Here is a 24644-nt window from a genome sequence, read left to right as displayed (position 1 = left end):
TCCTCAGCAGGCTCTCCCTACTTCTAGTTGCCTTGTTGGATCAAGGCCCAGAGATCTAGAACTCCTGTCTAATTAGACTGTAAGCTCTTTGGGGCAGGGTCTATGTCTACATATGCACACCTTTATGTATCTACAGTATTCAGCATGCAGGGGCCTTGGTGTTGATTAAGGCTGGGCTTGGCAGAATTTCATTTTTATTTATTTTTTCTAATTTCAAAAATTAATATACATTTTCATTTTCAAGATTATTTTCAATTTTTAACTATTTATTTTTACAGTTGGAAATTGATGGGGTTAAGGTTAGGGCAGCAGAGACAGTGGCATTGCAGGAGGTTCTCAGCACTGACAGCAGAGCTGCAGGGGACTACCAGCATGGCAGAAGGGCCCAAGAGACCCCAGGGGACCAGGTGCAGGGGAGGCTGTGGTTGTGGCCCAGTGGAACAGAGACCTCCGGCCAGGACTGCACAGAAAGAGACTAGCTTCTGGTGATATGGGTGCTGTTGAATAGTTCTGGCTGGTGACTGAGTGAGCAGGGCTGCGACAGCTGAGACAACAATGTGGTGGCCACCCCCAGGGTTGGGGGCTTGTCCTCCTTCTGTGCTCTGTCCTGCCCAGACCACATACTTCCCTACCCCTTACGCTTGCAGGGAAGGGGTGTCACTGGCTCTACAGCTATGCAGGGAACTCTTTGCAGTCCTGCTGTCACAAGAGTGAGTGAGCGAGGCGACAGAGAGCAATTTGTGCTACTCCAGAGCTGGTGACCCCGATCCCTGCAGGTACAATATGCTGGGGGGAGACACTCTGGTCAACTGTTACCAAGTGATTTTTTTTTGGTCATTTTCAAATGTCAGGTGACATGGACTTTACCGACATATATTGATTTAAATTGAATCCTGCCAAGCCTAGTTAAGGCCTTTGGGTGCTACGGTAATGTAGATATTAATAATGATTTGTTCAGGATGATGACAACAGTGAGCTCAGTCACACTCAGTATCATCCTCTTTCACTTTTCTGACGTAGGCATGCGGGGAGGGTGATGGCAGCATGGAGTCCGCCCCTCTTTCCTTTTACATTCTTATTTCCCCATTTTCCCACACCCATCTTTCCCCCAAAGAACAGCTGACCGCATTTCTGTCAATTGGCTCCAGTGCTGTTGACTGCATCTGTAACTCCATCTGAAGCACAATTGATCATATCTTGAACCATCACCACACTATTCTGCCCAGTGCAGCTTCAAGCAGGGGAAGGTGATCGTCCACAGAGAGAATTTTTCTTCTTTCTGAGAATTCCGGATTTGTAAACCTGCTGCAAAGGACTAGTAAACTGTGGTCTTCTCATCATATTAGAGAGAAGAGGAGGGATGGCTATTGTGAAGTGTTGCTACTGCTTGGGGTGCACTGCCTGATTGCCCCCTCTAGCCGCTCTCACAGCCTGGATTATTTTCCACTCCTGCATGTATCTGTGATGGAGCGTAGATGAGATAAGTCCTGACAATAAGACTGACTGCGTAGTGCACTCAGCCAGCAGTCTTAGAGGTGTGAGAGTACTGCCCATCACCTTGATGTGTGTGTCCTTTCATTGGTAGAAGGCTGGTATTGCTGTTTAAAAGAAACTTCTGTGGTGCTGCAATGAGAGAGGCTAGAACTGTCCTCAGTGTTAGATATAAATATCAGAGCCCTAGCCATATCAAGACTATTGGCAGCTGTGTGATTTTGAGACTCCAGTTAATGGCTTAATAATGTCTATTAATCTTCATAGTTGTAATTTATAGGTGATAAATTAATTCAGCAAAATGATCAGTTTCAGGGAGTTACAATACTGATGAAGATATCAACTCAATTTTTAAAAATATATTAATATAATTCATGGTGTACTTATACAGTATTTAAAATTAATTACACATAGTATGATGATATCATTATGTGCCAGATATGTTCAAGGTGAAATTTTGCTCCATGTGCTTTGATGTGGGTGTTGTGTACAATGTGGCCCTGATTCAGGATAACACTTAAGCATGTGCTTAATAGGTACTTCAGTTAAATTAATATTCTGTTTGTAAGCTTGATGCTTCTATTTATCAGTCTGTCCCTCAAGTTTACTGTAATTTATTAATGCTGCTTGTGTGTTCTGTGCACAAACTGACCTTTGAGTTTTTCACCTCAGAGCTATTTCAAGATCAAGCTCTATATCTGAACACTTTATTCCTCCAATTTAATATTTGCCCTGGGCATTACTGGCTTCATTTAAAGGACAGAAGGTTTGCTCTCGGGTCAGCTTGTTGGAAATGTTAAGAAACGTGTGAGTTTGATTTGACTGCAGAATCTGTATTTTAAATGCCACTAGCTTATGGCAATTTGGCACTGTTACAGGAAGAATTTTTTCTCCCTTTTTCTCTATTTTTAAGCAACCAAATTCATAATACTATCTTATTGTCATCATCCATAGCTTAAGGCTTTTTCCTCTAGCTTATGAAAGGAAAATAATATCATAGTCTCTTTGAGGGAACATTCAGTAATACAATGCAAGCATTAGTGATTTTTTTTAATACAGATGAGAGAGCTTTTAATAAGTCTTCCAAGGTTCTATAGCTATTCTTTGTTAAATTATAATAATTTGGGGCATTATAATGCCAAAGAATTACTCTAACTAGTTAATGCAATGTAGCGCTGTCTTTTGCTTCCACTTCTATAAAATTATCTCCATATTTAGTCCTTATTTCATGTACACTATTTATTTATAAATAAATAAATAAATGTTGGTGTATATAAAATATGGAATTCTACCTATTGAAAAATGTGCTGTGGCTCACTCCAGTGTATTTGTGTTAATGTGTATAGGACTATTGAAAGATTCATGGGCATTACTGATGGCAGTTAAGTAAAGAATCAGTGTGAAGGGCCAGTCTTAGTCAATGATACGTTGTGCACATCATGGCTTATTATAGGAAATTAGCTAGCGCTTGTTATCTATGTGCATTGTTCACTTTTGGTATGTATGTGTGTCCAGAAGGCAAGAACAAGTTCTTTTTTGTGAGTGCTTGTGTATGTCTGTTACACTGGAGGTGTCTGCATGCCTCGTCAGCACTGAGGCCAGACAGCTTTTCCTAGCGGTACCCAGGTAGTGGCCCTGCCAATTGCGAAGCGACTCGTGCTGTGAAATGAGGGTATAAAGGGCAGTTTCCCTGCCTTTCCCTCAGTTCCTTTTCACTCTCTGTGGTTGGAGCATTAGTGTTTCTTGTGAGCTACTTACCTAGTTTTTACTCTTTTGCCCTTGACACTCAAAAATCTTTATTATTTTCATTGTGGTTTTAGTTTTCTTTTAACTTCTTGTAACCTTGCTTTGAGTTTCACTTAGAAGGCCTCTGGGCCCTGCCCAGTACTAGGAGAACCAGTGCCAAGGACCGTGGGATTCAAGCTGTATGTGGGCTTCAGAAAGTCTCTGCTTGTTAATGACATTCATTTTCACTGCCTTTAGTGCCTGGGTGAGGGTAAGATTAAGTCCATCTGTCATGGGTTCAAGACTAGGACAAAGAAACAGAGAAGAGTGCCTCTGATACGTTCTCAGGGAGGCAGCCCTGAGACCAGCATCGGAAGGCTCTTGGTCACTGAGGGGAAGTTCCTCAGAGATTCCTCCAGCCTTACTAGCAGAGCCATGCCGGAGGAGTTCCTGATCACTGGGACCATCTTCTAAATCTAGGGCTTCTGAACAGTCCTTACCACAGAAGCATAAGAAAAAGTTGCTGTCTCATTTTTGGAAGTCCAGCCTGGGACTTCTCCACAGAAGGCCAGTCCAGGACCTATGGTAGAGCATGCCTTTTGGTTCACTGCTGCCTGGTACCAGCTTATACGGTCAGACCTGAGCCATCAGTTCCAGGAACCATCAAGATCAGCTATTTTGTCAGCTGTGACAGAGCAGTCATCCTTAATTCCTGTGAGTCAACAGCCCCTATCAGCGCTGATCATGCTGGAGGCTTGTGAAGTGGCCAAAGATTTACTGTGCCTGACAGTACTGCCTAGGGTGACCAGACGTCCCGATTTTATAGGGACAGTCCCAATTTTTGTGCCTTTTCTTATATAGGCTCCTATTACCCTCCCACCCCCTGTCCCAATTTTTTACATTTGCTGTCCGGTCACCCTAGTACTGCCCTCCCCCTTTCTGCAGACTGAGGATGCTTGTCCAGGCTTAGTGCAGCAGTCAAGATCATGGGCATTGGAGCACTGTATTAGAGTACTGCCCACCTCAGTGCCGGTGCCAACTTCTGGGCCAGAACCAGGTTCTCCATACCAAATGATACCAGCAGCTAAGAAACCTGTTATGCTTCCCCTGGCATCATATTGGTGCATATCCAAATTACAATCTCTGAGGACCCCTCCCAGTACCATACCACCCTGGCTCTTGAAATATTCTGACTCCTTGTCAGATTGAGAGGTAAAATTTCAGGTATCCTGGTATGGAGATTCTAGAGCTTCTTTCTGTTCCTGTTCCCACACTTGTCGGCGTGATTCCAAGAGGACATCTGTTAGAGATGGTCGAGTCAGGTGTGCCTGGGGCCTAGTACTGTTCCAGTCCCCGCAGTGGCCCTCTTGGATGGCTTGGAGTTTCTCTTCAACATCCAGATCTACTTCAACACTCCCCAGGGGCTCTGGAACAGTTTGAATAGTGGGGGGGTTGAGAACCATTGAACCAAACCGTAAACCTTGTATATAATGGAAACTACTTCAAGCCAGGAGCTATGGTAGCACCCCTAGTTCCTGCAGATATGCCACTCCCTCACACGTGTTGATCTTCCAGGAGGGAGCCTTCTCCTGCCAATACTGATTGACCTATTGCATTAACTTAGTTGGAATATATGGGCTAAAAGTGTTAACATAAGTTAATTACTGTCCATTAAACAGTGTTAAACAAGCTATGGGGCTTGGTATATAAAGACCTTAGCCTACTTAGCACCGTGGCAAACATGTTGTTAAAAATCCTTTTAATCTTTTATTAAAGATACAGAAAATAAAAGAAAAATAATTAAAGCATTTGAAATGTAAAGTATTAAATAAGGTTTTCATTTTAACATCTCTCTTCCTTTAGCTGTAGACAGTTTTTTAGAAGGAAAAAAACCACCTTTTGTTTGACAATCTCTTAGATGGTATCAAAGATGGTGGTAACTGTCCTTTTTTGGGAAAAGGGACGAAGTTAATTGAGATGGTTTGGCGATGTCCTTGCTACTGTTGTAGTTAAAGTCCAGTCTTAGAAGGTAAAGCCCTCTTGTTTGACAGTTTCTTGACTTAGAGGGAATTAAAGATGATGATAACTGTTATCCCAGGTGGTGTTTGTGATCCAGCTGGAGCTGGTAAGTATGGTGATGTCATCTGGGTGTCCCTCTCTCTGGCCTATTTTGGTCAGGTCACCTCTCAGGATCAGGGTGATGAAGGTCCAGGGTCCCAGGAAATGTTGGGGATGGCAGCCATGCTAGTGAAGCTTGCTCCAGTAGCCTCTGTCAGTTCTTTCCATCTGTTTTCCTTGTTGTCCTTTCCCCACAAAACTCTTTCTTCTAAAGACCCAAAAAGAGAGTGATTGGTGCAATAGTCCAGCCCTTCATTATTTTATCCACTAGTTAGGCCTAATTTTCTGACTACCAATTTTTGCTCATTAACTTCTGGCTCCATATCTCCTGTTATTTAACTAGTATAATTTTAATACAGTCTTTGAATATGGCAACGTGGTCTTTTTGGTTTAGCTGAATTCAGTTATCTTGTCTCCTTTTCATGTCTTTTCCCATCATAATTTGTTATGGATTATTGTAATATCTTCTGAACTTTTACATATTTTGCACAGTTGAGGTCACAATTCAAGTAAATTCATAGTTGTCACAACAGAAACATCACAGTCAGTACTAGGATTTTTTCTCTCTTGTCTCCCATGCAGGCATCCTCCTTATTGCCAGCTAAAACAATCTGGCAAACCCATTCCTCCTCCATTCCACTAATTGCTACAAGAATGGAACAAAAAGATCAGGTTCCATCTCCTGGGGTTGAGCAGTTTTATTTACACCCCACACCTAGGTCATTAGTGATGGCTGCAGGGAATGAGAGGAGCTGACAGGTCAGAGCTAAGGTTACCTCTAAGAATAAAGGTGCCAAAAAGCTTGACTTTATGGGTAGAAAAAATATTCTACAACATCTCTGCAGTTCTGCATTGCCAATCATAGTACTCTGCTGTCTTAGTATGACTTTTCAAACTGGGAAGCAATATCCCAGTTTGCTAGTAAGCTACCAGAGGATTCCAGGGAGCAGTTCCAGTTCTTCTTCTGATGAGACTATGGTGGTAAAAAACATTTTTTTTCAGCGATTAATTGTAACATTGACTACACATTTATATATAGTACATTATCTTTTGTGATATTTTTGAGAAGTTTTCCTTTTCTTTTTAATTCTGTATCCATTTATAGCAGTTATACCACATTACAAGTGAACACTTACAATTACCACACAGTGGCATCTGGGATGTTATATGATTTTCTTACACTTAGGGTACAAAGTAACTGGATTTTAGAATACCATGTGGTAACTTTGGGTAAAACTTAGCAACTTTTGAAGTATCATTGCTAGTTGTTATTTTTATAGCACCAACATTGTGCCAGGAAGGTAACATACAGGTATGAAGACAATATAATTCATGCTTCAAGGCATTTACAGTGTAAACAGATAACATACAAAGAAGGCAGGAGGTTGAAATGGAACAAAGAGAAGCATTGAGATTGATGTAAAAGTTAAGCACAAGTCTTGTTAGTTTCTCAACATCTGTCTGATATATGTAGGAGCACACAGGGACACTTTTTTTTTAAAGTGAATTTGGGGACGTGGAGGATGAATACGAGAGCTAACACTTACATGAGTTTCAGTGGGCACAAACCCCAAAAACATTTTAGCTTACCGTTTATTCTGAACTTTGCTATCTTTCCATCCCAAAATTGCATACTTCCAGACCAAATTTGTTGGTAAAAGACATGTTTTTAAGGCTGAGGTCTGGTATGTGTAGAATGTTATGAAGTGAGCAACTGCTGTAATTACTTATTTGCCCTCATCTGCACTGAAATCACAGTGAAATCACTGATCACACCTTTCAGGATCGAATCCATATTGTAGTTTGTAAAGAACAATGGAGTGCAAAATAATTTAGTTTATTCTGTACCCTAATTTCCAGGGTTTAATATCTTGGCCATTTAATTTTGTTGATAAATGTGATATAACAATAGTAGGTTTCTGTGTTTTTTTATTTAAATATTTTATTGGGTTTTAAATATGAACACAAAAAAATCAACAATTAATACTATTCTATACTTGTGAAAAAGGAGATATTGTACTAGATTCATACATCTATCAAAACTGCTTTGCCACTGCTCTAATAGCCTTAAACGCAGCCTAACCTAGCCTCCCAGTGCAGGGGAATTTTCTGGTGGTATAGGTCCTTGTAGTACCTTGTGTACCATCCTCACTGTTGACCTCTGTAAAGGGTGTGGTTGAGGGATCTCTCTGGCTAATCCCCAGATACTAGAAAGCCCATTATAGACTGTTAGTAGCTGTATATAATATAGGTCAGCCTTCAATCTTGAGAATATAGGACAAAGAATGAAGAATATGGTGGTAAACATAAATTGAGTATATATACTTCTGCGTTTCATCCTGGCTCCACTCCAGAAGTGATTTCAGCCACAATACCCTGTTTATCATCTTCTCTCTGACCTATCTACACCTTCTTCCAAGCTACCCCATGCTTACCATGCCTTCCCTAAACCTGTTCTGCTAGCCACCTCTCACCTCATTCAGATACCTCCTAAAAACTAACTTTTTTTGTCTTGCCTATGAAAAATTAGGAGAGGGAGAGGGGAAAATAAAAGCAACATGACCATCAAGATATGTACGTGCCTTTTTGAGCTGAATAAGCATGTTTTTGTTGCCCTTGTTCTTCAACTTTTCCTGCTTTTTTGCATGTTTATAACCCTATTTTTAAGTCTTCTTAAAGTTGGATTGCACATTCTTGTGGGCTGGGACCATACATGTACTTGTTGCTTTAAGGTATCTAGCACATTTTGGACACTCAAAAATAATTATAAAAGCAAGAATAATATACTGAAAAATATGTTGGCCATAAAATATTAAGTTGTTAGGCCAAAAATTATTTAAAAGGTGAAGCTAATTTTAGGTTGACAAAACACACTTTTGTGTGTTTCGTGCTCTATCTGCAAAATGTATTAATTATAAATAACAAAAAAAAATGCAACTCACACTTAGTTAAAAAATATGGAGGCTAAAAGTGGAAGCAGTTAGAAAGGTATGGCTGTGCTTATGGATGTGCCGACTTATTCTCTTTTATTAGCATCACAGAAAAAAATTAGGTACTGCAGTTAGTCATTACTGTCTCCTTCTATGGTATTTTTACAAAAAAAGTTTTTGAAGCCCAAGATTCTGTATTTAGGTTCAACACCCACTTCCCAGCTTCTTTACACACAATAATTCTTATTCTTTATTTAATGATGTCTCTAATTTTTTAGTCGATTGACATCATATCAAAGCAACGAGACATACTGTCACATAAGGGAATCACAATGATGTAAAAATGATGGTAAAAAAATCAGTGCACCCCTAGGGCGACTGTGTTATGCAATTAGAAAGAAAGAAAGAATGTTAGCTCAAAGCAATGTTAATGTGAAGTTTAAAGGCAAAATGGTTTCATTATGTATTTATGCAGAGTACAGTAATGTAATTCATTGTAAGGGTCTGATCAAGCAACCTCTTTGACTACTCACATGGATAAGGGTTTGTAGGATTGAGCCCTAGAGTTGGAGGCAATGTAGAGGAAATTCCTTACTAGCGGTCTTATCTGCTCCCACATCTACCCTTCTGTTTCTTCTTACTGTCTGTGCTCAGTGGTAAGAACATGCTGTCAGTTGTTCCTCTGAACTTCTAGTTAGTATTTTTTGCTAGTTTGTGTTCCTCGAGTGAGCTGTTCTTTCTTTCTTTCTTTCTTTCTTTCTGTCTTTCTTTCTGTCTTTCTTTCTTTCTTTCTTTCTTTCTTTCTTTCTTTCTTTCTTTCTTTCTTTCTTTCTTTCTTTCTTTCTCGTTTCCTCCCTGCCTCCCTCATTAGTAAATCAGTGAACTCTGGGCTGTGCCTGATACCGGGGGGAACCTGTGCCTGTGTCTGCACCTTCAAACCTTGTTCTGGGTGTTGCAGACTGATGTCTGTGACTGACCCTCACTCTTGCTGCCTGAATTGCTTGAGTGAAGGTCATCTCAAGGACAGATATCTGATTTGCTGAGGCAAGGCAAGATGCTAAGAGTAGAACAGTTCAGGTACATCACTGTGGAGGTCACCCTTAATCTGCATTGCTACTGCCTCAATCAGTTAGAGGGAATTCCTCCCTGTCTATGCTCCTCTGGCCCTACTAGAAGGCAGAGAAAGGAGGAGAAACACTACACCAGGGCATTCCTCAAAGAGACATAAATATGCAGGGCCATCTTGGCCTCCAAAGCTAAAGAAAGATGGTTTCTGCCTCATCAAAATCCTCAGTGCGGGACTCTTTGCTCTCTGATACCGCACCATAGTGTCTTGATCAGGGAAGAGCCATTGACTCCGTTTCACAAGCCATGACTGTTGAGCACTGCTGCTTTCCCTAGAGAAGATACTAGAGCTGTCATCCTTGATCACAGCAGGGCAAAGGGCCATCTTGGTACCAGAGGCCGACAGCTGAAAAAGATCTCATGAGCCTGTTGGTACTGCCCTTACTCAGACTGATACTGTCTTGCTGGAGTTGTTTCATGAGGTGCATGTTGTCTTCAGTATCTGGGTCTGCTATGGTACCAGCATCTTCAGGTCTGGTACAGCATCCATTGATTATGAAGGCAGCTCCAAGACCAATGATAACTACTTTACCTCAATGCATGGTGCTGATAACCGAAAGCCTTTGATGTTACTAAAAAAGAACGAGGACTACTTGTGGCATCTTTAGAGACTAACACATTTATTTGAGCATAAGCTTTTGTGGGCTAAAACCCACTCCATCAGATGTATGCAGTGGAAAATACAGTAGGAAAATATATACTCACAGAGAACATGAAAAAATGGGTGTTGCCATATCAACTATAACATGGTGTCTGATTTGTGTCCATTTATTCTCTTGCGTAGAGACTATCCGGTTTGGCCAATGTACATGGCAGAGGGGCATTGCTGGCACATGACGGTATATATCACATTGGTAGACGTGCAGGTGAATGAGCCTCTGATAGTGTCGTTGACGTGATTAGGTCCTATGATGGTGTCCCCTGAATAGATATGTGGACAGAGTTGGTAACATTCCACTGCATGCATCCGATGAAGTGGGTTTTAGCCCATGAAAGCTTATGCTCAGATAAATTTGTTAGTTTCTAAGGGACCACAAGTACTCCTCGTTCTTTTTGCTGATACAGACTAACATGGCTACCACTCTGAAATTTGATGTTACTGTTATCTGCAACTACACTGTGGTACTCTCACTCCTAATCTCCACTAATGTAATCCCTGATACCATGCATCCCTGGGCTGGGGAGTACTCCTCCTCCCCTCCTATGTTTCCCAGTACAGGAATGCAGGGCAACTTCTAGGGATCATTGTTACTCTCATTGGAGTTGTCTTGACAGGGGAAGATTGAGAGACTGAAGGGCTGAGTCTAAGCACACTTGGTCTCTGGTACTGTGCCAACCTCATCACTGTCCCTACTGGATACCATCGGGGATGCCTCCAGATTCTAGATTATCATCTCCACTGCACTACAGAAACTAGTCCCAGAGGAGGGAATATTGCCAACTTGGAACTGACAGACCATTGGAAGTCAGTACCAGCCAGTTGCTACACTACTGAAATATATTCCCACAGGCAAAGTCTCCTTGTTACAGTACTGGTAGGCTGCTTGACTCCAATATTAGCCTTCACTGAGGGGCCAAGGCTCAGGATTGTGCATTGTTAGCTTCAGACAGGTCTGCGTTTCTCAACCAGCCCTAAGAGGATTGTAACCTGTCCTCTTGGAATATGTCATCTTCCTCAACAGATGAGGCCCTGAAAGAGAAATCATCTTCTCTGGTACTGGATGATTTTAAGGCCTACCAGGCACTCCTGAAAAGAATGGCTATGCTATGGGGGATACAAATACAACTTGTGGAAGAAAATCCTCACAAGATCATAGATATTTTACACCCAGCTATGTCAGCGAAAGTTTCTCTCCTTATAAATGAAGCAACTGTGCAGCCAGTAAGTCTATTAAAACTTCATAGCAAGGTCAGTCATCTTTCCTGCCAATGAGAAAGCTCACGGAGCACAAGAACCAGATTCCCGCTCAGGTATATGAGCAGTTTTATTAACATGCCACACCATCCTCCCGAGTAGTGACAGCAGAAAATGAAAGAAACTGCCAAGGTAGAGCAAAAGTGCCTCCTAAGGATAAAGATGCAAAAAAAAAAAGTTAGACCTCTTTGGCTGAAAAATATATGCAACTGAGGGATTAAAATGGTGCAGAGAAAACCATCAGGCTCTGTTGACCTGTTGTGAATATTCATATTGGGATGCCATCTTGAAATTCCTTAATAAAACTGCCTGTGGACTCCAAGGCTGAGTGTCAGTGTCTGCTGGAGGAAGGTTATACAGTCACAAGATCTGCTCTACATACTTCTTTGGATATAGTGGACTCAGCTGCCAGAGTCATGGCAATGGCAGTAACCATGCACCATATACATGGCTCCAGGCTTCATGAATTCTCGCCAAAGTCTAACAAACCACTGAAGATCTCCACTTCAAAGGCTGTAATTTATTTTCCTTGAAACAGATGAGGTACTGCCTACATTTAAAAGGGAAGTATTGTAATCCCTGTTCTCTTTCCAACTGGTCTATAGAGACCCAAAGTTTCACACTCAGTGCACTAGTATTTGCCTAGAGAGCTGGATCGGTATAAGCTTGAAGTCTTTCCCCCCACCCACATCCACAGCTTCCTCATCCAGGCAGTTGCATACCTCTTAACAGCCTATTTGACTTCATCATCAAACATGGTATGTGGACTGTACCAGATCTTACAGGTTTCCCCTCAGTCCGCATGAGACCATGTTGTCACATTTCCTAAGTGTGTGGTAGTCCATCAACTCCAACAATTGGATGCTAAGCTTGGTGGAATTGGGATATACCCTCCAATTCCTGTCTTTCCCACCTTCCCTGTCCCTTTTCAGGGACTCATCTCTCAAATCAGTTCTGAGGCAAGAAGAGCAGAATCTACTTTTTTTGGGAGCCCCAGCAGTATGCCTCTGAATCAGTACTTCCTAATAACCAGAGCAAAAGGGGCTTATTCTGGACCTTTGGTACCTAATAAATAAATCAATAAGTGTTTGTTCCACATGGTTTCCCTAGCAACTATTATCCCTTCATTAAATCCAGGAGATTGGTATGCTGCCCTAGACTCAAAGGATGCATATTTCCATGTAGCCATTCACCCTGGTCGCAGAAAATTTCTAGCAAAAGGAGACCACTTCCAGTTTACAGTTCTACCGTTTGGCCTATCATCTGCACTGAGGGTTTTTGTGAAATAAATGGGAATGGTGGCTCTATGCCTCCATCACTGGATGCCCAGGTGAACCCTTTCCAGGATGATTGGCTGCTGTGGAGCTGCTCCCTTCAGGGGGTGAAGAATTGCGTTAATTGAACACTCCAGCTGCTTAATGCCTAGACTTGGAATTAACTGATAGAAATTGACCATAGCACTCCTCCAGAGAATAGAATTTATTGGTACAGTTCTGGATTCAATTCTTGGCAGGGCCTTTCTGATGCTAGTAAGACTCCTAGCCATCCGAGACTTCTGTGTGCCCCTTAGACATCAGTGAGAAATTGCCTCAAGCTCCTGGACCACATGATGGCATGCAATTACATGAATCTAGATGCCAGACTTCATCTCAGAGGGATACAGTCATGATTCAGGTCAGTGTACTGCCTTCAGATACATCACTTGGATGGACTGGTATGTATCCCTGGCAAAATCTTATCTTCACTGGATTGGTGGATGAGCCACAACAATATGTGCAGGAGACTTCTCCTTGCCTCTTCTTTCCATGACTCTAGTAATAGATGCTTCAACTGTGGGGTGGGGAGACCATCTGGGAGTTTGTCAAGCTCAAAGCTTGTGGTCCAGTCAAGAGATGGGACTACACATAACATTCTAGAGCTACGGGCGAACTCCATAGCAGGTCACCAGTTCCTACCCATTTACACAACTGAACTGTTCAAATACTTGCCAATAACACCACAGCAGTGTTGTGCATTAATGAACAGGGGAGAAGCCACATCAAAGAGCCTCTGCCAGGAGGCAGTCAGGCTGTGGAACTTCTGCACATAAAATTCCTTGTCACTTATAGCATCACACCTGTGGGGGTTCACAATGTCATAGTGGACAGATTAAGCACATCCTTCACCTTGCATCATGAGTGGTCCCCAAACACACTTATTCTAAGATCAGTGGTTCAACTGGAGGAATCCTAACTGTGGCCTTAGTCACAACCCATCAGAACTGTTCCCAGTTCTGTCTGAGGGCAGGCCACAGCCCAGGGTCTGTTTCAGGCATGTTTCTTTTCCCTTGGGGCAAGGACCTGCTCTACTCCTATCCCTGCCTTCTCCTCATACCACTTATTTCCAAGGCCATCCTCAAGTTGAAGCGGGACCAAGACAAAATGATACTCATTGTGGCACCCTGGGCAAGACAACTGTGGTATTCAGACCTCTGCATGCTATCAGTCAAGGAACCTTTTCCCCTGCCTCCAGTCAAGAACCTGATATCGCAAGATCACAGTTGGGTATTACTCCCAAACTGTCAACTTCATGGCCTGGTTCCTCACTGGCTAGACCTTGAGGAATCACATTGTTCTGAAATGGTCCAAAATGTCCCACTTAAAATTAGGAACCCTATCCATGAAAGCTGCTCCCTTTAGTAAGTGGAAGCAATTTTCTATCTGGGCAATTAACCATGGGACTGTCCGTGGCCATACTTCAAAAATCTTGGACTATTTGTGACACCTGAAAGAGTCAGGTTTGATTGTCAGCTCCATCAAAGTGCACCTGGCTGCAATTTCAGCATTTCACTTCCATACCAGGGGGAGGACTGTTTTTCTCTAAACCAATGACTACAGGTTCTCAGAAGACCTAGATGGGATGTTGCCACCAATTAGCAACCCTGTTCTGCATGGGTATTTGAATTTAGTTATCAGTACTTATGAGGTTCCCCTTTTGAACCATTAGCTTCCTGTTTAGGGTTACACTTTTCAGCAAAGGTAGCTTTTTGGTAGCCATCACATCATAAGGAGAGTAGGAGAGCTGCATGTCCTAGTAACAGAACACTCCATACACTGTTTTTTTTTCCAGGACAAGGTACAGCTTAGGCCACGTCCTAAGTTTCTTTCCAACGGAGAGTCTGATTTTCATCTCAACCAGTGTATAGATTTACCAGTTTTCTTTACAAAGCTACATTTCCATAAAGACAAACAAAAGCTCCACAGTTTGGATGTTTGCCAAGCCCTGGCTTTTTATCTAGACAGAACCAAAGCCCTTTTGGCTCTCTTCCCAACTATTAGTCTCCCTTGCATAATTAATGAGGGAGCATATTGCAGTAGCATAATGGCTGTCCAAGTGGATCACCAGCTGCATTGTCATGTTACAACACCCCTATGGAAAAGCTGTGCATTCAGCTAGAGCTCACTCAGCATCCACAGCCTTTACGGGTAATGTGCTGATAATGTACTTCACAGTCCATGCCTTTGCTATTGTTGGGAAAATAGTTTTGCAGTCCCTTTTCTGATGAGACTCCTAGCCTCAGCTTCCCTGAAAACTGCTTTGGAGTCACCTAGTCTAATGGAAATAGGCAATCACTAAAAGAAGAAAGAGTGATCACTCACCTTTTGTAATGGTTGCTCTTTGAGCTACATTGTATATGTCTAGAGCCCTGTGCGGATACAAAAACGTGGATCTGCATCTGTCAAGATCAACCCACAATCCAACCAGCAATCCACTAGCTGTCTTTTACCTGTATCTGCATCCACACCCGCAGCAGCAAGTTGTTTCACAAGGGCTAGCGATGGGGACGGGAGGCCTTTCAGGGAAGAGGCAGTGTGAGGGTGGGAACTGGGGTAAGAGGCAGCACGGGGCGGGGATTCCGAGGAGAAGGGGCGTCGTAGCAGGGGGATGGGGGAAAGAGGAGTTGAATTGCGTGCTGCTCCCAGGGGCTTGCAAGTGACAGCACACAGCAACAGCAGTGTATGTTGCATCACAGGGGGGCTGAGGGATGGGGTGCTGGGGCCCTGCTGCCCAGGAACCGGCGGGCTGGACCTGGGAGTGCAGCCATAGCTGCCGGGTTGGGCTATGGTGGGGATTCTGGCGGTGCCTGAGGGGCCCAAGCTGCTGGACAGGAAGCAGCACGGCAAGCGGGTGCTGGACAGCCCTGACTCTGACCTGCGGCCCAGCCTCAGTCACTGGCTGCTGCTGCCTGCCCCGAGCGTGCAGCATCCCCCATGCAGGGCTCTACATATGTCTATTACATGACCCACCCTCCATCCCAAATACATTGGAGTCTTTCATCTAAGAGTGTGGTGTGAAGGAATTGAAGGGTGGGCATGACAGCTTCACCCTTGGTACCTTTTGCTTGGACAATGAGTGACACTATGGTTCAGGCATGGCTGCCTCTGTGGGAACCGCTAGAGACGGGTCACTAGTACCAGAGCATGAGAAGCACACACACCTAGCATAATGGATATATGCAACATATCTCAAAGAACAACAGTAATGAAAGTTGAATAACTGTTCTTTCTCTAGCCAAAAAATTATGTGTGCACATGCTAATAGAAATTTTGGGTTAAAAAGTCAATCTTTTTGTAGGCAGACATATTTCCTGAGTAATGCATAGCTGCTCTAATTTTTTAGATAAATCAGTTAGTAAAATAATAAAATGGATCTTTCAATTTTGATTTTTTTATTGAATTAGAAACTTTTATTATATGAGCAAATTTATTATCTCAGAAATAGTATATTTTATATTATATTCACTGGGTACTCTACATAACTTTACTGTTTTTTTGTATTTTATGTAGGAACCCTAGCTATAACTGTCATCTATTATAAAAGGGATAGGCTTTTAATATATTATAATGTATTATTTTATTCTTATATTTTCTAGGACTATTTTGAAAGAGAGTGGTTTTGCAAAGTATCTTCATTCAGCTGTCTTAATAAGTGGAGCTATGCTGATTTTTGGTGGAAATACCCATAATGATACTTCTCTGAGTAATGGTGCAAAGTGCTTTTCAGCTGACTTTCTGGCATATGACATAGGTAGGTACTGCATTGTAAGATTTACTTGTCAGGTGAAGTTTAAGAATCAGCCGTGATTTATGAAGCACATAAGAATTCATTCACAAAAGGTCTATGTATCTTTTACATTTGAACTATGAAAGTGTATAAGTTATTTTTTGTTAGGATGTGTGAGAAAGCACGTTTTTTTGATTTTCCATTATCACTTTGTGTAGTTTCTTAGATGTGGGATGCAAGCCAAAAAAATTATGTAAAACTGGACCAAAATTGTCTTTATATTTCTCAATGCTTAAAATACCCTCTCCCCTCAAATATAAAACACCACAATCTAGTATTTTCTCTTCATGTTAAGATCTCTTTGTCCATCTTCATGATCTTCCCTTGAAATACTCCCTTGCTTCACCATGAGTTAGCACACAAACGCTATTTTCAAATATACCACAACAACCAGTGACTTTCATTCATATTAAAACCTTTACTTAACTGGAGAAACAAATAATTGTAACATTCAAGGTTTTGCTGATTTATTTATGATGTTAAAGCTATAAAGTAAGAGACGGATACATCTCTACCCCAATATAATGTGACTCGATATAACACGGGTTCGCATATAACACAGTAAAGCTCTGACACCTGCTCTGAGCAGCATGTTAAAGGTGCTGGACCAGGCCAGGGCTGAGGGGTTTGATAAGGGGCAGATGGTCTTGGGAACGGTCAGAGGCTCTCCCCCAGGATCTGGGAGGCAGGAGCTGTGAGAGGGCACTTTTGAGGATCCTGCAGTCCCAGAGTGGCCCAGGGCATTAGTAGGGGGCTGGGAGCAGCCCGCTCTGCTTCCCTCGCTCTGGCCCCAGCCGTGTCGCTCGGAGGGGGAGGCTTGGGGGAAGGGATCGCCTCCGCACTCACCAGCAGCAGCAGAAACAGAGCAGCCTGGTCCCAGCCCACTCCACTCTGCCAGCTCCCAGCCACAGTGCTTTGCTTCCCGCTGCAGGTGAGTATGGGAGTGTGTGGGGAGTGTCCTTTCCCCAACCTCCCCACACTCACCGGCAACAGGAAGCGGAGTGCTGCGGCTGAGAGGTGGCAGAGTGGAGTGGGCTGTGTCCGCTTTGCTCCTCTTCCCGCCACCAGTGAGTGTGGAGGACGTCCTTTTGCCAACCTCCCCGCACTCACCAGTGGCAGGAAGCAGAGCAGCCCAGCCACAGACAGCTCCACTCTGCCAGCTCCCAGCCATGGCGCTCCGCTTCCTGCCGCAGGTGAGTGCAGGAGCTTTCCCCAGCTGCCCCTCAGCAACACGGCTGGGGCCGGGGCAAGGAAAGCAGAGCAGTCTGGGGCCACGTTGCTCCGCTTCCTGATGCAGTTGAGTGCGGAGGGGGGCATCCTTTCCCCAACCTCCCCGCACTCACCGATGGCGGAGTGGAGCGGACTGAGGCTGCACTGCTCTGCTTCCCATTGCTGCCAGTGAGTGCCTGTCGGGTGTGGGAAGGTGGTGGATAGGGGTCGGAGCAGTCAGGGGACAGGGAGGTTGGGTAGGGGATGAGGTCCTGGGGGTGATTAGGGAGGAGGGTCTCTGGAAGGGGTGGTCAGGGAACAAGGAACGGGGAGAGTGGGCAAAGTAAGTTTAATATAATGCAGTCTCACCTATAACGTGGTGAAATTTTGTTGTCTCCTGAGGACCACGTTATATCGGGGTAGAGATGTATTAGAATAATTTAGAATGTACAGATTTTGTTTCCAAAACTCTTTGAAAGTAGCATGGAAAGTATTGGGAGTGATGCAGTTACGTTAAATAATTCAGACTATGGTAGCATTACTACTATATCTGAAGAAAATTGAGGTTTATTGATTATATTTCTGTGACAATATCAGAGTTTGGAAATTTATCTTTTTAAAGTTTTTTCCTGTATAGACTTCTTTTTTAAACAAAACTTAATTTTAGTAGGCATAATATTAATAGCCTCTTTGTGGACAAACTTATATCATGAGTAGAAAAATCAAACTGCAGAAAATAAATTGTCTTTTCAAGAAATGTAATATAAAACAAGGGCCCAATATTGGATGATGCTGAACATACTCAGTTTCTCCATTTTCCCCAGGGAATTGTGAGGACTCAGTATCTCACAAGAGGTATTCAGCAGCAATTTTGGTGATTGATGATCACACCAGAGAATCTGATCTAATATGTTCATCTTCTGTTCAAAACTAAATGAAATTGTGATAGTGGTAGCTGTGTCCATTCTCATTGTATAAGAAGGCATTTATAAAATCCACCATTTATAGCTCTGAAGATGCTGCAAATAGTTAAAACAATCGCAATAGTAAAATAGAAAACAATTAATGATTTAAAACACTAAAAACAGATGTTAGTGTATTTAAAATATTGTTGAAAGTCAACATTGTTTTACTTTTTTTCTGAATTACTATAGTAAATACACTGAGCCAACTACTGTGAATCATGAAACATTTATAAAAGAGAACTCCTGAAGTCTAGGATTCTTTGTTACAGCATAAAGTTGCCCATAAATCATCATATCCGTCTTCTGAAGTACATATGGAAATGTAAGTGAAGGAATACACCTTTCCTTCCATTTGGGCATTGAGGAAAACTATGAGTTTTGGAAAAAAAATTAAATATGGATAAAACAACCTGTAAAGTTTTCTTCCTCTTATGATTATTTCAACAATGGATTAATCAAAAGCCCAAATGCTTATTGGTAGTCACTGTTCAATGAATGGTTCTCACAGTGAGATTTCTTAATCTAAAAGGGAAAATAAAAAGAAATTACCTAAAGAGAATATTATGTTCATTTGTCCTGGACTGGTTTGTGACTCCGCTGGAAAAGACTGGCTGTCTTGGGACTCCTCAGGAAACAAGCAGCCTATCAAGTTAAGGAAATATTTGATCATTTGAAGAATCTCCATGAAAAGCAAGTCTTCTGCAGGAGAACACAGTGTTATGGATAGAGATAAAGAGAAGTGAGTGGATACTGAAATACCTCAAAAGTGTTTGTTCAGACATGTGATTAAATTTCCTTCTGTTGCTATTAACTATCACTTTCATTATTCTGCCTCCTACAGTCATTGTCAACTTGCTGTTGTGAAATATTGCCCATGACAGTAAACTCAGATGAACAGCTTCTTTTCAACCAAAACAGCTACTGGAGATGAGCATGAGGAACTCATGGGTACCTAGGCTCAAAGACTATGTCTACACTAGAGACCTTGAAGTGGCACAGCTGCACCGATGCAGCTGTACTGCTGTAAGATCGCTCGTGTGGCCACTCTGTGCCAACGAGAGAGAGCTCTCCTGTCGACATAATTAAACCACCTCCAATGAGCGGCAGTAGTTATGTTGGCAGGAGCTTCTCCCATTGACATAGTACTGTGCACACTCCCACTTAATGCCTGCAAAACTTATGTTGATCAGGGGTGTGTTTATTCGCACTTCTGAGCAACATAAATTTTGCCAACATAAGTAGTAGTGTAGACATATATAATCTCAGTAGAATGTCAGTCTCTAATTCACGAGGCTTCAGTTTATAGTTGAATATCTCAGTGTGTAGCAGAATGTGTCGCTGCTGGTACCATTGATGCAGGTTCTATTATTGATCTCAAATGAACCATAGGGTTTCTGACCTTCAAAAAAATTTCTTCATATATGTTGCAGATGTTTGTATTGGGCAGCTGTATAAGCATAAAACCTCATTTTTAGTGAGTGTGTCTTTGACAGTATGATGGTTTTATTCAGGTTAAAGAGCACATATTAATCCATTGGCACCAGTAGTTGGTATTCACCAGATTTACGTGTTTCTGGTTGTATAAATGATGAAAGATTGCTTTTGCATAAAAAATCCCATACCTGGAATTACTAGACTGATAGAGATGTGCTTCCTTTCCATGTGCTTTATTAGCCTGCATTTTGTCCATTAGGGAACTTGCAGCAAACCAAGGCGTTAAGTTTCTGATCTCTATCCTGAATCACCTCATTTTTGGCTTCCAGAAGGTAGTGATAATCTTTGATTTATGATAAACGTGACCTACCTGTTATGGGTAATCTGCTAAGAACTTGTCAAGTAGCATTTGTAAAAAAGACAAACAAATGCATTTTTCAAGGAGTTATATATAAATTGGCTGGCTTATGTGTGGCATAGTTATATATTGTTTGTTCTGGCTTTTTGTTACCAACAAAAGCTATTTATTATTTCCTGTATTCCTCTGCAGTGATCATTGTTAAAGACTGAATTTTCAGAAAGTTTAGATGCTTATTGTACATGCATATACTTGTGAAGGCTGAAGGTTCAGGAATCTGGAGATTTTATGCACATAATACAATGCCCTAGTTTTCATATTTTAATATTCATTACCTTGTTTACATACATGGCAACAAATATCCTGATCAATGGAACAGAAGAATGACAAGGCTGTAGGATGGAATGAGTTTTAAAAACATTGGAATTGCTAGGATATTAGCTGGTGCGAGTATCTTACCTGGATTGGTGTTCAGGTAACTCTGGCAGCTCATAGACTTATAGACTTAAGGTCAAAAGGGACCATTATGATCATCTAGTCTGACCTCCTGCACAGTGCAGGCCACAGATTCACATCCATCCACTTCTATAACAAACCCCTAACCTATGTCTGAGTTACTGAAGTCCTCAAATTGTGGTTTGAAGACCTCATGCTGCAGAGAATCCTCCAGGAAGTGACTCATGCCCCATGCTGCAGAGGAAAGTGAAAAACCTCCAGGGCCTCTGCCAATCTGCCCTGGAGGAAAATTCCTTCCCGACCCCAAATATGGCGATCAGTTAAACCCTGAGCATGTGGGCAAGACTCACCAGCCAGTACCCAGGAAAGAATTCTCTATAGTAACTCAGATCCCAACCCATTTAACATCCCATCACAGACCACTAGGCATACTTACCTGCTGATAATCAAAGATCAATTGCTAAATTAATTGCCAAAATTAGGCTATCCCATCATACCATCCCCTCTATAAACTTATCAAGCTTAGTCTTGAAGCCAGATATGTCTTTTGCCGCCACTACTCCCCTTGGAAGGCTGTTCCAGAACTTCACTCCTCTAATGGTTAGAAACCTTTGTCTAATTTCAAGTCTAAACTTCCTAGTGTCCAGTTTATATCCATTTATTCTTGTGTCCACATTGGTACTCAACTTAAATAATTCTTCTCCCTCCCTGATATTGAAGCTCTGCCCCTAGTTACTCATTGTCCTGGAGGTAGTGGGCTGTGGTTAAGCTCTTAATTCAGGTGATCTCCATATGTGTGCACCAGTCAACTTTTAACCTGTTGTCACTGCCAAAGATCAATGTGGCTTTTTCCCTGATGACCAGAGACTCCATGTGTATGACTGGAGGAGATTTTTACCTGATTGAGTGGCCTTCTCACTATATAGGGCCATCACAGGCGGGGAAGTCAAGGCAGGCATCATCTCAGCACCTTCCTTGAAAACTCTTATGTGGCATCAGCCAACAAAAATAAATAAATACGAATTGTTACTTGACAGCCTCCACGTGTTTTCACAAGGAATGCTAACATGGGTGGACAGTATTGGACAGGGCCGGCTCCAGGGATTTTGCCACCCCAAGCAGCCAAAAAAAAAGAAAAAGCCACGATCGCAATCTGCGGCAATTCAGCGGGAGGTCCTTTGCTCCAACCAGGATTGAGGGACTTTCCGCCGAATTGCCGCCAAATAGCTGGACCTGCCGCCCATCTCCAGAGTGACCACCCCAAGCACCTGCTTGCTAAGCTGGTGCCAAGAGCCGGCCCTGATATTGGAAGTTTGGTCCCTCTCAGCTTTGATAAAGTTCCTCCTCCTTGGTGGGTCCTGCGCTTATTAGCACATTTTGCTAGCCTCAGAGATCTTCCTGTGTTGGATCAGGAGTTGGGAGGTTTTGGGGGAAACCCTGGCCCGCCTTCTACCCCAGATTCCAGCCCAGGGCTCTGTGGACTGCAGCTGTCTAGAGTGCCTTCTAGAACACCTACACGACAGCTACAATTCCCTGGGCTACTTCCCCATGGCCTCCTCCCAACACCACCTTTCTCCTCACCACAGGACCTACCTCCTGGTGTCTGTTAACGCTTGTACTCCTCAGTCCTCCAGCAACACATCCTCTTGCTCCCAGCTCCTTACGCACATGTCACTAACTGGAGTGAGAGCCTTTTTATGCCAGGTGTCCTGATTAGCCTTAATTAATTCTAGTAACTTCCCAGTTGGCTACAGGTGTCCTAATTAGCCTGCCTCCTGTAATTAGTTCTAGAAAGTTCCTGAGTGTTCTGGAATAATCTCTGTTATCTTACCCAGGGAAAAGGGACCTGCTTAACCCGGAGCTAATGTATCTACCTTCAACCACTCTCTTGTAGCCATATGGCCTGACCCTGTCATACAGCCTAATAACTGTATGGTGTAAGGGCTTCTCCTTGGAAAGAAAAAAAAATAAAGTGAGATTCAAATCTGTTTCATGCAGGTATATTGGTTTTTTGGTCTTTGGGATCAGACAAATCAGTTCCCAGGTATCCGCAAAAAGAAAAGGAGTACTTGTGGCACTTTAGAGACTAACAAATTTATTTGAGCATAAGCTTCCATGGACTACAGCCCACTTCATCAGATGCATGCAGTGGAAAATACAGTAGGACGATATATATATACACAGAGACCATGAAACAATGGGTGTTACCATACACACTCTAACTAGAGTGATCAGTTAAGATGAGCTATTACCAGCAGGAGAGAAAAAAACTGTTTGTAGTGGTAATCAAAATGATCCATTTGCAGCAGTTGACAAGAAGGTGTGAGGAACAGTAGGGGGGAAATAAACATGGGGAAATAGTTTTACTTTGTATAATGACCTATCCACTCCCAGTCTTTATTCAAGCCTAATTTAATGGTGTCCATTTTTCAAATCAATTCCAATTCAGCAGTCTCTTGTTGGAGTCTGTTTCTGAAGTTTTCTTGTTGTAATATTGCGACTTTTAGGTCTGCAATTGAGTAACTAGGGAGATTGAAGTGTTCTCCAACTGGTTTTTGAATGTTGTAATTCTTGACATCTGATTTGTGTCCATTTATTCTTCATTAGACCTGCTAAATTGACTGCCGATGCATCGATCACTGCACATCGATCCCCCAGAAAGTGTAGACAAGCCCTAAGGTGCCTTGCAACCACCCTGTATTAGAACCTGGATCTAAGGTGGTGAATAACACGTTGCAAAACTTAGGCAAAATCCCTGATATGTCTTTCCACCTTTTCCACTGCTCCCCAGAAGAGTGCAGAAGATAGGAATGAGGGAGTGGCAGTGATATTGTTTGGCTTTCTGGCTGAAAAGGCTATGACTCTCAGGCTTAATTAACCTAGTGTTGGACTTTGGATATCTCAAACACAAAGAGAAGGTGTGCTGCTGTAAAATCAATCCTCCAGGACAAGACAGTTTAAAATGAATATTTGGATGACCTGACCTTAAGGAAAGCTCTGTTTAAGCTCAAAAGCTTGTCTCTTTCACCAATAGAAGTTGGTCCAATACAAGCTATTACTTCACCTATCTTGTCTCTCTACTTGGATGAAGTGATTATTGCTGTTACTGATCCTGAAAGAGAAGTCAACAAACAACATTTTTTCTACTGGCTAGTACGGAGCCCATAGTTTAACTGTCATGTTAAATCAATGAAACATAGCTCTGAGTTCCCCTAGGTGGGTTTTATAGTGGATGTATAAGAGTTTTGAAGCAAAAATGTCAGGTTTCTGTATTATAATATTTTTAGTATGTTCAAGGAAAAAATAGTTTTGTACAAATCCTAATATTAAATGTTTCTTTAGGGCATTAAACATATTCCAACCCTACAAGGTAAAAGAGCATGATCTTGGAACCACATTCTGCTTGTTGCAGCACTTCCCAGATTGAACCCCTGAAGGAGGGGTCATTATATTTCCTATTCATTAGAGTAGGTCTCCCAATGGCTATCATATCCAATCAGGTGAAGCTTTTTATTTTTGAAGTTGGGAGTTTTCTCTGAGACCCTTCTTTTACTTCAGGCAGGTAGTTCTCACAACTGTCACAGCATTCATACTAAGTAAATTCAATAAATATTCTTTAGTCAAACATTGAAATCCAGTTCATAGGAGTACTGATGATCTCAGGGCAGCATAGTTGTGTCTCCTGTACTGAGATCTGCCAGACATCCATTGGTTCATCAAATTCTGCTACTGATCTTCCAATGTTAACCAATGCCATTTCCTCTCTTTGATAGAAGTCTTCTCTAAGGTTTTCCATGTTCCCCATGCCGGGGAAC

The 24644-nt window shown here is 42.3% G+C and overlaps 1 protein-coding gene across 5 annotated transcripts in view; it reads left to right on the top strand.

Moving 5' to 3' along the window:
• ATRNL1 (attractin like 1) overlaps positions 1–24644 on the top strand; it is a 1010697-nt gene that overhangs the window by 223223 nt on the left and 762830 nt on the right. For all 5 annotated transcript variants that reach the window (XM_050958929.1, XM_050958927.1, XM_050958928.1 and 2 more), the window contains exon 10: positions 16217–16371. In XM_050958929.1, the coding sequence (XP_050814886.1) occupies positions 16217–16371 (155 nt within the window). The remainder of the gene's footprint in view (positions 1–16216; positions 16372–24644) is intronic.

Source organism: Gopherus flavomarginatus, chromosome 6 (assembly GCF_025201925.1).
Source record: "Gopherus flavomarginatus isolate rGopFla2 chromosome 6, rGopFla2.mat.asm, whole genome shotgun sequence".
Taxonomy (NCBI): domain Eukaryota; kingdom Metazoa; phylum Chordata; order Testudines; family Testudinidae; genus Gopherus; species Gopherus flavomarginatus.
This window is presented reverse-complemented; position numbering and strand designations above follow the sequence as displayed.